The sequence below is a fragment of the Mastigoproctus giganteus genome, chromosome 5, assembly GCF_048544385.1.
Source record: "Mastigoproctus giganteus isolate SK-2022 chromosome 5, ASM4854438v1, whole genome shotgun sequence".
Classification (NCBI taxonomy): domain Eukaryota; kingdom Metazoa; phylum Arthropoda; class Arachnida; order Uropygi; family Thelyphonidae; genus Mastigoproctus; species Mastigoproctus giganteus.
In genome coordinates, this window is record NC_143579.1 from 218044961 (window position 1) to 218059315 (window position 14355).

General features: G+C 35.8%; 1 protein-coding gene across 5 annotated transcripts in view; it reads left to right on the plus strand.

Annotated features, from left to right (window-relative positions):
• LOC150086112 (rho family-interacting cell polarization regulator 2-like) overlaps positions 1–14355 on the plus strand; it is a 324874-nt gene that overhangs the window by 269841 nt on the left and 40678 nt on the right. For all 5 annotated transcript variants that reach the window (XM_090374381.1, XM_090374377.1, XM_090374378.1 and 2 more), the window contains 4 exons: positions 396–517; positions 10192–10405; positions 10840–10972; positions 12772–12930. In XM_090374381.1, coding sequence (XP_090230507.1) covers positions 396–517; positions 10192–10405; positions 10840–10972; positions 12772–12930 — 628 coding nt within the window. The remainder of the gene's footprint in view (positions 1–395; positions 518–10191; positions 10406–10839; positions 10973–12771; positions 12931–14355) is intronic.

Sequence of the window (14355 nt, forward strand, 5' to 3'; positions counted from 1 at the left end):
CTTTTATTGAATATTATATATATATTTTTTTTACTTGTTAAAATTTTTCTCAATTTGTATTATATTCTGGAAACATTATTGAAAATGCTTTGCACCCATCAATGTTTGTCTTTCTATCCTTTTGTATTTTCTTCCTTTTTATTTTCCTTTCTTTTTTACTATTCTTTTTATTTTTCAATGTATATATTATAACTGATTTGCATCCTATATAAAATCAACTAACAATGTATCTGCATTGGAAAACTGATACTGATAGAAACCAGTTTTAATATAGAAGTTTAAAGAAAGGCAGCAGTTTTTAATGAATTAATCAGTAATTTATATACAGATTTCTGTAATTAAATTTAATCTTTCTAGATATGTATTTATACTTTTTTTTTTTTTTTTTTGTGCAGAGAAATATGCAAAGGAGAGGCTCTACAGGGTCCAATATCAGCATTTCTGTGGAAAGTGCACTTGGCTGTTTTGATTTTTTGAATAGTGCTATAGATGGTGATGATGATAGTCCAGAAAATATGTAATTATAGATTCTTTTATTAAAAAAGATTCTTAAGATTTTTTAATGTTTATTTTCTTCATTAATTTATTCATGTTAATGAAATTAATTCATTGCTGTTAATAAATATCCACTGGTAGATTTTTTAAATTTGTATACTCGTTTGAGATATAGAAATACCTTTGGAATAGATGTGTGGAAATTTGCCTTTAGCCAGCGGGTGGTTAATTGCTGGAACAAACTTCCATCTGTCATTGTGGAAGTTGATAGCTTAAATATAAATTCAAGGAGGGAATGGTTGAGTGAACTTTTTTTTTTTTTTTGCTGATGCTACATAAGCTCATACACTGCTTTCTTGCATCACATGCAAGAAAGCAAGGCCTAAAGCGAGGCCTCTGGATACAGTACTCAAGGTGCAGCCTAACCATAGCCTTATACAAAGGGATAATCACCTCCTTATCCCCTGCTAGCAAAGTTTCTGTATATCATTGACAAAACCCCATGAGCTGTCCTGGCAGCATGTCTGCACTGCTCAGAGAATATCCTGTCTGACTGCACAATTTACCTCAGATCTTTTTCATTCTCCACTACCCTGAGTGTAGTACCACACAGTTGGACCAACCTTTGTTTAAAAGTGCAGTACCACCTGTCAACCTTTGTATAAAATGCAAATTTAGGCATTAAGCCTCATATCTTCATCAATATCCTTGATAAATATTGAAAACAGCAATGGGCCTAGCACTGAACTCTAGGGAGCTCCGCTAATAACATTAGGCCACAAAGAGCAGTGCCAATTAATAACCTTTTTCTTCTTCCATTAACCATCCCTTTATCCATAGCAGTAACTTGCCCTTAATGCCATATTCCTCCAGTTTGTACAGCAGTCTTTTATGTGCAACAGTATCAAAAGCCTTCCCGGAATCCAAGCACATTATGTCAAAGTTATTTTTTTGCATCCAGTTCCTTGGTCACTGCATTGTAGTAACCTATTGGATTGGTTAGACAAGACCATGCCTTAACAAATCCATGCTGTGATTGCAGTATAATTGCATGCCTGTCCAGATGGTCCTGCATTACTCCTTTAACCAGTGATTCCATTATTTTCCATGGAACAGACATTAAGCTAACAGGTCTGTAATTACTCACGTTGCCTTTTGATACCCTTTATGAATTGGAGATACATTCGCATTTTCAGTCCATAGGGATCTCCCCTGAATCTAAGGGTGCTCTTATAATTATTACGGCTAAGTGATTACTTAATTTCTTTGCTGCCTCTCTTAATGGGTTGTGTTAGGGTAGCTAAGAATAGGAACAGGTGCATGTATACTTTGGTAAATAAATTTGATGAATTTGAGGTGTTGGTCAACACATCAAAGGCTGATATTGTTGGGATATCAGAGATGTGGTGTCGCACAGATGTAGGGGGGGGTGCAGAGCTGGAATTTGGGGAGTACAATGTGTACAGGAATGATAGACAGGATAGGAAGGGAGGAGGGGTTATGCTATTAGTTAAGAAACACACAAAATCCAAAGAGGTACAGCCAGTCGATATCACTGGACAGTGCAGTCTCGAGTCTTTGACGTGACATACGCATTGGGAAATCAAAATTGAGAATAGGAGTGGATATAGGCCTAATGACTCTGAGTATAATAAAAAACTGTACAGGAAAATAGTGGGCCAGTACATCAGAGAGTCTTGTAATGGGGGATTTTAATTTCCTGGATATTGACTGGAATTTGTGGGTTGGTCATTCACACACTAGCATGACTTTTGTGGATTTATTGGATGAGTGTTTTCTACATCAGCATGTTCGGGAGACAACTAGAGGGAGTAATACTCTTGATCTGATTATCAGTAGTGATTCTTCATGCATTAAGAATCTGCAGTTAAAGGAACCACTATGTGACAGTGATCACAGTGCTGAAATGGGATTTACTCAAAGAGGTAACTACCATCAAGGGTAAAGGGAAGGCAACTATGGAGGTTTGAGACAGTATTTAAATTCTATACAGTGGGACCAACTGATGATGTTACCAACAGCAAATTCAAAATTGGAAGCATTCAAAGAATTAATCTTGGAAGCTACTAGGCCTTACATACCAACTAGGAAATATTGTTCAAAGTTTAGGCCTAAATGGATGTCATGTGAAGCAATGTGATATTTGGCAGAGAAGAAAAATGCATGGGATACATAGAAATTAATGGGTGACATGGAAGCGTATGATAGATATAAGCTGGTCTGTAACCAAGTCACAAAGGAGATTAGGCAGGCAAAGGCAGATTATGAGAAATCTTTAGCAAAGGATGCAAAGAAAAACAGCAAAGAGTTCTTTACCTATGTAAACTCTAGAAGGAAAGGGATGAATCAGATTGGTCCACTGGATATTGATGGTTCAGCTGTTGATGATCCTGCTCAGGTGGCTAACAAACTAAATGAGTATTTTGCATCTACAGTCACACATGAGGAGTTATTCAGGAAGAGGAATGCCAGAGGGGAATTAAACTCTGGCAGTGAGCTAGATGTTTTTGTAATAACTGAGAGGAGAAATTGTTGAAGATAAACATAAAAAAGGCACCCAGGGTGGATGGGATCTGTCCAGTTATATTAAAGGAGGCAGCAAAGGAAGTAAGCAAACTCAGCCATAATTATGAGAGCTTCTTTGGACTCAGGGGAGGTACCCATGGACTGGAGATGTGCAGATGTGACCCCGATTCACAGAGGAGGATCAAAGGGTGACACAAGTAATTATAGACCTATTAGTTTAACTTCTGCTCCAAGAAAATTAATGGCGGCACTTGTTAAAGAAGCACTGCAGGATCATCTAGACAAGACTTCAGTTATAGCTTGTACACAGCATGGGTTTGTTAAGGGGAAGTCTTGTCTGACCAGTTTGATTGGATACTATGATGTGGTCACAAAACAACTGGATGCAGAGAATAACTTTGATATCATATATTTGATCTTAGAAAGGCTTTTGTTACTGTTGCACATGGAAGACTGCTGCCCAAATTGGAGCAGTGCAGCATTGTAGGCAAATGCTGCTATGGTTAAAGGGATGGTTGAGTGGGAGAAGACAGAGAGTGGAAACCAATGGACACTGCTCTTCGTTGACAAATATTATTAAATGAGTCCCCCAGGGTTCCGTATTGGGTCCATTGTTGTTTTCTGTGTTTATTAATGATATTGATGATGGTATATCAGCCTCAGTGTCCAAGTTTTATGACGATACGATGGTTGGCAGAGTTGTTAATAACACTAATGACAGTATGCTGCTGTAACAGGATCTAGAAAAGTTAGCAGATGGGCTGAGAGGTGGAAATTGAAGTTTAACATTGACAAATGTAAAGTACTACATATGGGAAGCAGTAACCCCAGAGTAACGTATCAACTCTGTGGTACTACACTCTCTCTATACTCTCTACACTGACAGTGGTAGAGAATGAAAAGGACCTGGGGGTAATTGTGCAGGCAGATATGAAGTTTCCTGAGCAGTGCAGACTGTCTGCAAGAATTGCTCATGGTGTCTTGTCAATGATATACAGGAATTTTTCTAGCAGGGATAAGGAGATGATTATCCCCTTGTATAAGGCGATGGTCAGGCCACACCTTGAGTACTTGAATAGTGTTATTATCTGGAGGCCTCAGTTTAAGAAGGATGTAGAGCTGTTGGAACGAGTGCAGAGAACGACATCAAAATTAGTGAATGGAACAAAGGGTTGCTCTTACGAAGAAAGGCTTAAGTTTTGCAGATTACAGTGGTTGGAGACTAGGCACCTGCGAGGTGATCTGATTTAGGTGTATAAAGCCTTGAATGGTTTGAGCATGCTCAATGCTGATGGAATTCTTCCTCTTGCTCAGAATAATCACCTGAGAGGGCATAAATTCAAATTGAGGAAAGACAGTTGTAGGATAGATGTGCAGAAGTTTGCCTTTAGCGAGCAGATAGTTGATTGGTGGAGCTGACTTCCATCCTTTGTTGTGGAAGTTGATAGCCTAAATAAATTTAAGGCTGAGCTGGACAGGTATTTGGAACGAATGGAGGGGTGAAATCTGAGCACTTTTTTTTTTTTTTGGCTGATGCTGCATAAGCTTGCTTTCTTGCATCGTGTGCCTCTACTAATGCTAATATAATTGCAAGACCAACACTAGGGATACACAAGTGAGGCACTTGCCACAGGCACTGCCTAAAATAGGCACCGCACCATTAATAAAATGATTTACATTTAACATTCAGTATCAAATTTCTACTTTCTCTCTACCCCAAATACAAAATATTTTTCTTATTTATTGTACCGTTAGGTTTTCACTTTATACCAATATACCACAGCGATAGGTACAGTAATCCATAATACCTTAATGATGTTGGGTATGGGAATATGTGCTGATGTACTGTTAGTCGGACCATAAATTTCTGGTAATCACTCTTGTAATATACTACACTTTTAAATTGAATAATACATTGATTATTCAATTTAAAAGTGTAGATATGAAGGCATAAATTTAATAACAGTAAACATTCACATCTCATCCTCTTGCATTTAAGGACAATTATTTAAGAAAGAAATATAGTTAGGGAAGGTTGTTACATGGTTGTTTTCCATTAAGATTATTACTATAATTAATACCACTCATATACCATGTGAAATTAATAACATAGTTTATTAAGCCTAAACCACTCTACATCTAATGTGACGTTTCAGGAATCTTACCAATACCCATCATCAGCTCATGCTTTTGGGAGCAGAAAATATTCCAAATATCTGGAGGAGCAGCCCACATACAACCCGCACCTCCAGACCCCCAGAACCAGCCCGAACACCAACCCTAAAATCTGTTTCTTAGTGAAATTAAAAAATATTTACTTAAAATTCATGAAAACTTTTAAAAAACACATGCTTTATATTTTCAGTTGAGGAAATATTTTGTTCATTAAGCACTTAATTTGTTGATTCAGCACTAATGTGAAATTAAAAATATTTACTTATGATTCATGAGTACTTTAAAAAAAAATTACACACTTTATATTTTCAGTTGGGCAAAATACAACAAATATTTTATTGATTAAGCACAATTAAAATTTGTTCATTAAAAATAGTTTTGTTCATTAAGCACTATTAAAAATCGTTGATTAAAAATAGTGTTCAAATTACATTGTAATACCACATTTTCAGTGTTGTAAATGAATATCCTCATTATTAGCCCAGTGGTTAGGGCATTTATCCATAAAGCATACGGACCTCAGCTTGAATCCCACCACAAAAAGAAAATTATTTTTATGAAAAAAATCTTGTGGCCTGAAAAATATCAGAGTAGTGCAGGAGAGATTAGCATTAGTTGAAGCAAATGCAAAGTACTGCATAGGGGTAGCAGTAACCCAATAGAAACATACCAACTCTGGTATTACACTCAGGGAGGTGGAGAATTAAAAAGACCTGGGTGTGATTGTGCAGTCAGATATGAAGTTCTCTGAGCAGTGCAGATGGGCTACCAGAGCAGGTCATGGAGTTTTGTCAATGATATATAGGAATTTTGTTAGTAGAGACAAGGAGGTGATTATCCATTTGTATAAGGCAATGGTCAGCCCACACCTTGAGTACTGTATACTGTATACAGGTCAGGAGGCCTCATTTTAGGAAGGATGTAGAGTTGCTAGAATGAGTACAGAGAAGGGCAACAAGGTTGGTGAGAGGAACAAAGGTGTTCTCTTACCAGGAGAGGCTTAATTCTGTCAGTTGCAGCATCTGGAGACTAGACACCTGCAAGGTGATCTGATTGAGGTGTATATAAGGCCTTGAATGGTTTGAGCATTCAACTGTCTTTCCTCAATTCAATTTGAGGAAAGACAGTTGTAGAATAGATGTGTGGAAGTTTGCCTTAGCCAACAGGTAGTTGACTGCTGGAACAGACTTCCATCTGTTGTTGTGGGAGATGGCTGAACTAGACAAACATTTGGAGTGACACTGGATTGGTGAAATGGGAAGGGTTTTTTTTTTTTTTCTCTCACTGATTCTATATAAGCTTGCTTTCTTGCATCATATGCCTCAGCTAATGCTAACATGATGCAAGAAAGCAAGCTTATAGAGCATCAGCCAGAAAAAACTTTCCATTTCACACCCATGCAGTAACTCCAAATGTCTGTCTAGTTCAGCCTTAAATTCATTTAAGCTATCAACTTCAACAATAGATGGAAGTCTGTTCCAGCAAACAACTACTACCTGCTGACTAAAGGCAAACTTTCGCACATCTATTCTACAACTATCTTTCATCAGTTTAAATCTATGCCCCCCCTCAGGATCTTTTTTTTTTTTTTTTTTTAAATGTATACCCCAAACACGAGAGGTATTAGTGCCTCCAACCCAAGCACAGTACTTAGTACTGTGCTTGGGTTGGAGGCTGAGAAGACAGAAGATATTTGTTGATATTGGACTTGAACTTCTGTAGACTGCAATTTTCAGGAAATACATATGAAGGAAGGTTGTTCCAGAAAACGGCAGTTGAATGAATAAAGGAGGAAGATGAAAAGTTGGTTCCATGAGTTTGAAGTTGGACAGTAATATCCGATGGAAATATCTGTAGAAGAGGCATACAGCAGAAACTGTACATCTATGAGACAGCGATTGGGGTGCCTACGTAGCCAGGTGGGCAGGAGCAGCAGTGCGTAGCATATGCTTCTTGATTAGACCGGGGTTCAAGCCCGTGACCACCAAATACGGAGGATGCGGTAAGGTCAGGGACTGACCACCGCACATCCCTGGAGCAATATGGCCTTAGTTGCTAATGCTCCTAAAAACTAAATAAAAACAATGACAGCGAGTGGAGAGACTCTGTTAGAGACGAATTATTAATTAACCTAACTGCCCTCTTTTGAATGGAATCAAGAAGCCAGACAGAGGTTTTGGGGGCACCACTCCAGATGTGGGAACAATATTCCATGGTGGGGTGGATTTGCGATTTATACAGAGTGAGCAGCTGTTTGGAAGAAAAGTAACACCAAGAGCATAAGAGAAAACCAAGTTTTTTAGAATCAGAGGAAGCAATATTTGTAATGTGCTTGTGCCAAGAGAGATTAGAAGTCAGGGTAATCCCCGAAAGAGATAAATCATTTTGCCTAGAAATCGGAGTGTCACCAAAGATAAGCATAGGAGCAGAAGAATCCTTTTTGTGAGATATAAGAGAAGACTGAGTTTTAGAAGGATTGAAATCAACTAAGTTGTCTTTGCCCCACTGGAGTATTATCTGAAGATCTGCATTTGAGGAATTTGTAGCAGATTTTCAAGAAGTTGAAGCTGATTGAGCAGGGCAAGATTTCTCAAAATGGAAAGTGGAATGCAATGAGCTATCATCGGCAAAACTGTAGATAGGATTTCCAGTCAATGGAAGGTCATTAATATACAAGAGGAAAAGAGTGGGGGAAAGAACTGAACTTTGGGGTACACTGGCATTAGTGGAGAAGTTAGAAGACAGAGAGCCATCTAACATCATCCTCAGTGAGTGGTCAGAGAGAAAACTGGATAACCAATTACTAAAAACAGTTGGCAAACCATAAGATGAAAGCTTGTTTAGAAGACCTTTATACCAAACACAATCGAAAGCCTTTGAGATGTCAAGAGCAACTGCTTGTGTTTTGCCGAATTTTTCCATTGAATTTGTCCATAGATGGGTAACATAAGCCAGAATATCACCAGTGGATCGACACTGACAGAATCGATACTAGTGATCGTTGATCAGGCGGAAGGTTTCTAGATAGTTTAAGAGTTGGCAGTTAATTGATTTCTCCATTACTTTAGGACAAGTAGAAGTAATTTCAATGGGACAATAATTGGATGGGAGGGATTTGTCACCCTTTTTAGGAACTGGCTGGATATGAGCAAATTTCCAAGCAGAAAGAAAAACACCTTTGGAATAAGAAAGTGAAAAAAGGCAGCAAAGAACAGGAGTAAGTTCAGGAGCACAAGTTTTGAGAACAGTTGGAGAAATACCATCAGGACCTGGAGGTTTCTTAGCATCAAAATTCTTCTGACATCCTTTTGACGGAAGACCACAGGAGGCATTGAATGGAGCGTGATGCGAATGGTGGGAGTTGTTTTACCAAGATCATTAATACGTGAGTTGTAAGAAAAATGTGATGCTAGCAGGTCAGCTTTATCCTTGGCTGAAGTGACAATAGAACCATCTAGTTTTGATAGAGTGCGAGTAAAGATGGGCAAAAGTTGCAGCCGAGCATTCTGGTCGAATGTTCGGCTACCATTAGGGCAAGAAGAAAGTTTTCCACTCTTAGCCTGTTCAAAATCTAGTTTGGACTGGTTAATAACTGCTTTACAATTGTTGCGAACTTTGGTGTAGGCAGAAAATGAAACTGAAGAATTGGAAGCAAGCCAATTACGATATGCAACATTCTTCTCCTGAACGGCCTTAGCACATTTATTGGAAAACCAAGGTTTAGATGAAGGACGCGATTTTAAAGTGGAATGTGGGATAAAGGATTTCATTCCTACAAGAATAATTTCACTGACAATTTCTTAGCTTTTTGACACCTGAAACATGTCCAGTTCTGGCTGTTTGAATTTTAAAAAATGGTTATGGAGTATCCAATGGTAAAACATAATAAAAAATAATACAAAAAAATGAATAAGAATAAACATTTTATTAATTATATTTCTGCTTATTTTTAATGTATTATTTTTTTTTTTTTTTTTAAACATTGCAAACTCCACATACAATTTTTCAAATTCAAACAGCTATAACCATCCAGAATCAGAGAAAGTATGGCCTACATGTTATGAAAAACATGCTGTGTATTTGTAGTTTTTTTTTTTTTTTTTTAAATAAAATCAATCCTTTCATGTATCCCTTCCACTAATATTCTCTAAATGAAGATATTGTATTTTTTGTTTTGATTTAGTCAAGTTATGAGAGGTTAGTTAGTTGCTTCATATCTGACAGATGCCATATATTTTGCTTTCCTGATTATATCCCCCCCCCAAGAAGTTTTCCTTAATATGCTGTATAAAAAGCATAGGCGGATTGGATAGGATGTGTCTGCCAGTGATTAAAGTTGATGATTGTAGAGCAGTTATCTTTTAAGGGCACAAAAGGTAATATTGTTGTACATGTGGTACTAATGATATTAAAAGATCTGAGGAGTTACTTAACAAGTACATGGTGGTATTGAGAAAACGTGAGTTAGGATTAAAGTTAATGTCTGCAGTTCTGCCCAGACATAATGGGGAGGAGGATTGAAATTCAAAACAGCCAGTTTTATTTAGTTAGTGGGACTATTTGAGATCTAATTGTATCAACTGTTCTTTTCCTACCAATAAACTAATTGAACAGTAGTCTTCGTTAAACTTTCTTACTTAGTAGTACTTCACATATGCTTTTGCATTTAATTGAGCGACTTTTTTAAGATTAATGAGGGAGCACTTTGCATACATTTTTTATTTCTGCAGTTGAGACAAGCATAGAGTTAAACAATTTAGATTAAATCAGTCTGACTTTTTAATTTGGCTGTAGATGCAAAAATATACTTAGTTGTCAAAAATATTGATTAATGAAAAAAGATAATTCTTAATTAACATGAATGATTATTCAACCTTCTTGAGTTGAATTTTTTTTATCTGTCATTTTTAGTATCAGTTGATTGTTCTTAATATGGATAAAATATCAAAAATTTATAAACTGTTATTACATTAGGGTAATGGAAGAGGAAGAGAAAAAAATTGATCCAGATATGACTGCAAAAACTTCAGATTCGGGAATTGCATCAATTGCAAGGCAGCTTCTAGATGGTGGTGATGGTCATTCCACCCCAAGTTTCGGGCCTAGTCCACAACCCCCAAGTACAGGATCAGAACAGTTAGACTTAGCATTAATAACCCATTTGACTTACTGTCAGAGGTTAATTGAGGTAAGTTGACTATGGATAACTTAAATTCAGTTTTTTTTGTTTTTTTTTTTTTTAACTCTATCATTTAGAATAAATGAAGCATAAAATGAATTATTTAGAATAAATTAAGCATAAAATGAATTATTTTATATTGTTCAACAACTCTGATGGCATTATTTCCCTTATTAGACTAATGCTATTAAGAGTAAAAGAGGTGCTTAACATAACTAAAATATTATAGAAATGTATTCTCTCTGATTTCCAAAAATAGTTTAAACCCTTTTGTTTATTGTTCCATTTCTTGGCAGTTTTTGTTTAAATAATTTTGAGTAGATAATAATAATATAAAAGTTTGTTTGTTGTTACTATACTCAAAAGTGAAGTTTTATCTAAAGAATTGGTAGACTTATTTTTGAGCTTAATCTTGATATTAGATTCTATCTCTCTCTCTCAAGCACCTTGGATCTTTTGGACCACTCAAGTGCCAAGAAATTTTTTCTCTCGATAAGCTGAGGAAACAAGCTGCAGCTCTAGGAACATTACTGAAATTGGTGAACATTAATAAGGAAGGAAGGAAATACATTGCTGGTAAGAAAATTTACTGCTCCAGTTGGTTTTTTAATTATTTTTTACATTCCAGTATTGGTGTTTTGGTAAAATGATACAGTAATCTGTCAGTTCACAAACATTATTCATAAGCTCAAAAGTTTTATAAACTTTTGATCTTATGAACAAGACTTTTTGGCACCATAAATTTGATTGATAAACTCAAAGCTCTACAAAATTTCACCTTTTGAAAGTAAAATGTATGAAAATAAAATACTTTCAACATTTATGTATTTAATGTCCATTAGTTTCCTGTATATATACAGCTGTGCTGAAGGAGGTGTCAGTTCTTTTCACAAGGACATGAAGGAAAGGTAGGGTGTTCACTTCCAGTTACAAGGCTAAGCTGATATTTTGGGTTTTTTTTTTTTTTTTATATAGGACTGGAATATGTCCAAGGTCTCCCACCTCTGGCTCTGTATCATTATTGTATCTGACCCTTTCCTTAGGTATATTTGGTGGTTGGCTATAAGGACTCCTGAGCTATAAGGACTTCTGACTCAGAAATCCACCATAAAGACCTCTACATGCACACAGCATTATCAAATCATCCATATTAGCAAAGCTGATAAGTGCAAGGGTGTCATTCTCAACAAAGAGACCTACTTTACCAGTCTACTGCAGCATCATGTACCAAAAACTGGCTGCAGACCCCACTAAGACCCTGGAATGCTGGGTTAAGAAAACCATTGGGAACCTCTTAAACTCAGGAAAGATTGATCACACCCTTCAGAAGGCTATCATCTTGAACAGTTGAAAGCCCCTCCCTTTCATCTTTAAGAATTCAAATGCTCACATTCCTAAAGATGAAAGGGAATTGTTCACCTTCATTTTTTTGAATGAAGTAGCAAAAAAGAAATTTAATTTTCTAACTAACATGTTATGGAGGCTATCAAATCTGAATGCATAATCTTAATATACCATATGTTTATTTTTTTTGTGGTGTTAGCACATTGAAAAGATTTTTAATGTATTAACTCTTTCATGAGAGAGTTTCCTGAACGTGTGTGTGTGCGCTCCCTATAGTCTGTTTTCCTGTATGGGGAGGCTTTATGGAGTTAGTTTCTTAATGAAATTTGAAAGTTTTATTTTTTTAAAAAATGCTTTTAATATTAGTTTATTTTTATTTTGATGCTATTTCTAGCATCAAAGTATAAAAAAAAAATCAGACCAGAATTTTTTAAAAAATGGTTAAAAAATAAACTCATTACTTTTTTTTTTAAGCAGTAATATCCTCTATCTATTTATGTATCATTTAACTCAATTTTGTTAAGGTTTGGATCTCAATTCTTGAGAATTTCTTCAATTTCAGCTTTTGTAAACCAAAAGTGCTGCATATATTAAAACTGTCTATTGGAAATACAGATAAGAGATGGCAGCATGTATCAGACAAATCTGAAGACAATTCATACAAAAACAGATGCATTATTTGAAATGTACTTGAAGTGACCTTGTAAAAACATAGATCTATATACGTGCTCATGAAAAAGTTAGATTGAACAAGAATATCAAAATATAAAAATTTGTTTGGATTACTAGTTTTTCCTGACAAAGTATCTAAAAGTTAAAGTATTTATTCTGTTTTTCTTTTTGCTATGTACAAAAATTAATTAAACAATGGTTAAATAATTAAACGGTTTTAATATTTTAAACAAATTGAAAGGCATTGTGGCTCCTTTTCATAAATAAGAGAACACTTAGAATAAATGACAAAACTATTATAAAGGCATTCATTAAAAATAAAAAAAATCTTAACTAGATTTTTGTTTATTCCCTTTAAGGCTCTTCCCTCTTAGATGAAAACTTTGAACTTCAGCAGCTATGGGGACAACTTTCTGAAGGGGGTGAGCCTTTATGTGTGACAGCTGAACAAATGGTCTCTCGTTTAGAACAGATGATTATCCTGGATCACCGTCAAGATCCATCTGTTGCTGCCAAAAGTAGTTAATTTTTATAAATTAATATCACCTTAAAATCTCTTCTAGTTACCTGTTAATGAATATTTCATTGCAAATATATTAAGTTTTGAGAAGCTTAACATTAGCTTTCTAGTAATTACTAAATATTTCACACAAATTTAGTGAAATTTGAATTTTAATCTGTTGTGATAGGTACCCTTTCATGCTATATCTATTGAATTTGTGTGTGTGTATATATATATATATATTTAATTTTTTTTCCCTTTATTTTTCAAAAAAATGAGTCTGAAAAGGACATCGGTTATTCATTCCATTGAAAATCTTTTATTTTAATTAAAGATATGAGAAAATGTAAATAAAACTGGAGTGGGCGTGGCGGGGGGTGAACAGAGAGTGTGCAAAACATTCGGAACAAAAATTTGATCGTGAATGTATAAGATTCAACATACAAATACATTAGCGATGAAATGATGTACATTTAATGTACAAGACCTGGAATTTGTTGACTAATGGTACTTTTTACCAGTTATCCATAGTCCACTATTAATCTTCCCCATTACTACTATATTCTTTCTTCATCTATTTATCACCATGAATAGAAGAGTGCAGATGGATTAACGTCTGTCAAATAAGCAGTTGACAACATTTAATAATAATTTATAAGGAATCACTATTGTATAAATTTTATACAATAGTGATTCCTTACACAGAAAGCCAGAGGAATCTTACAATTTTATACAAGTGGTTTTGTTTTTAAAAAAAAAAAAAAATAATCATAACTAAATAATAATTAATAGATCAAAGCAAAGATGATAATCAAAATGTAAAAATGAAGTAGTGATTACAGCGAAAAAGGACTACAAGTTGAGCAGAACATGAAATGACATCAGTTAACTAAGATAGGACAAGATGCCATCGCGATATGCCTTGTCTATAGTCCACAGGTCGATGTCGATGTTGAGCGAGTTGAGAGTCACATTAGGGAAGTGTCTCTTGAAATTCTGTAACCGCTGGAGCCTTGAGCACAAGGAGGGGGGTACTATCAAGGTGTCTACCTGGCAAACGCCAACCAACCGTGTTCCAGATGTTGATGTGATTCTGCTTAGCTGAGCACATTCTGTGATTCTGCTTAGCTGAAGGAGTGATTTTATTTTTAGCACATGGGCTCTGTGGACTATGGGCGTATATTGCAGGTTGCAGCAGAGAGTAGATTTAGATGTTGTAGATCTGGTGCGACCACAAGTTGGCCCACTTCAGCACCCAGAATTCGAGGCCCCATAGTTTCCTGAGGCTAGTGGGTGGTGCCTCCGACCAAACTTCCACAACATAGGAGAGTACACTACAGAATTAAGTTGCAAGGTATTTCTTGACTATTTGCTTATTGTGCGTTTTGCACAGATCAATTTTCATTCCCCAGAATGCTCTCAGGGCTTTGGAATACTGAAC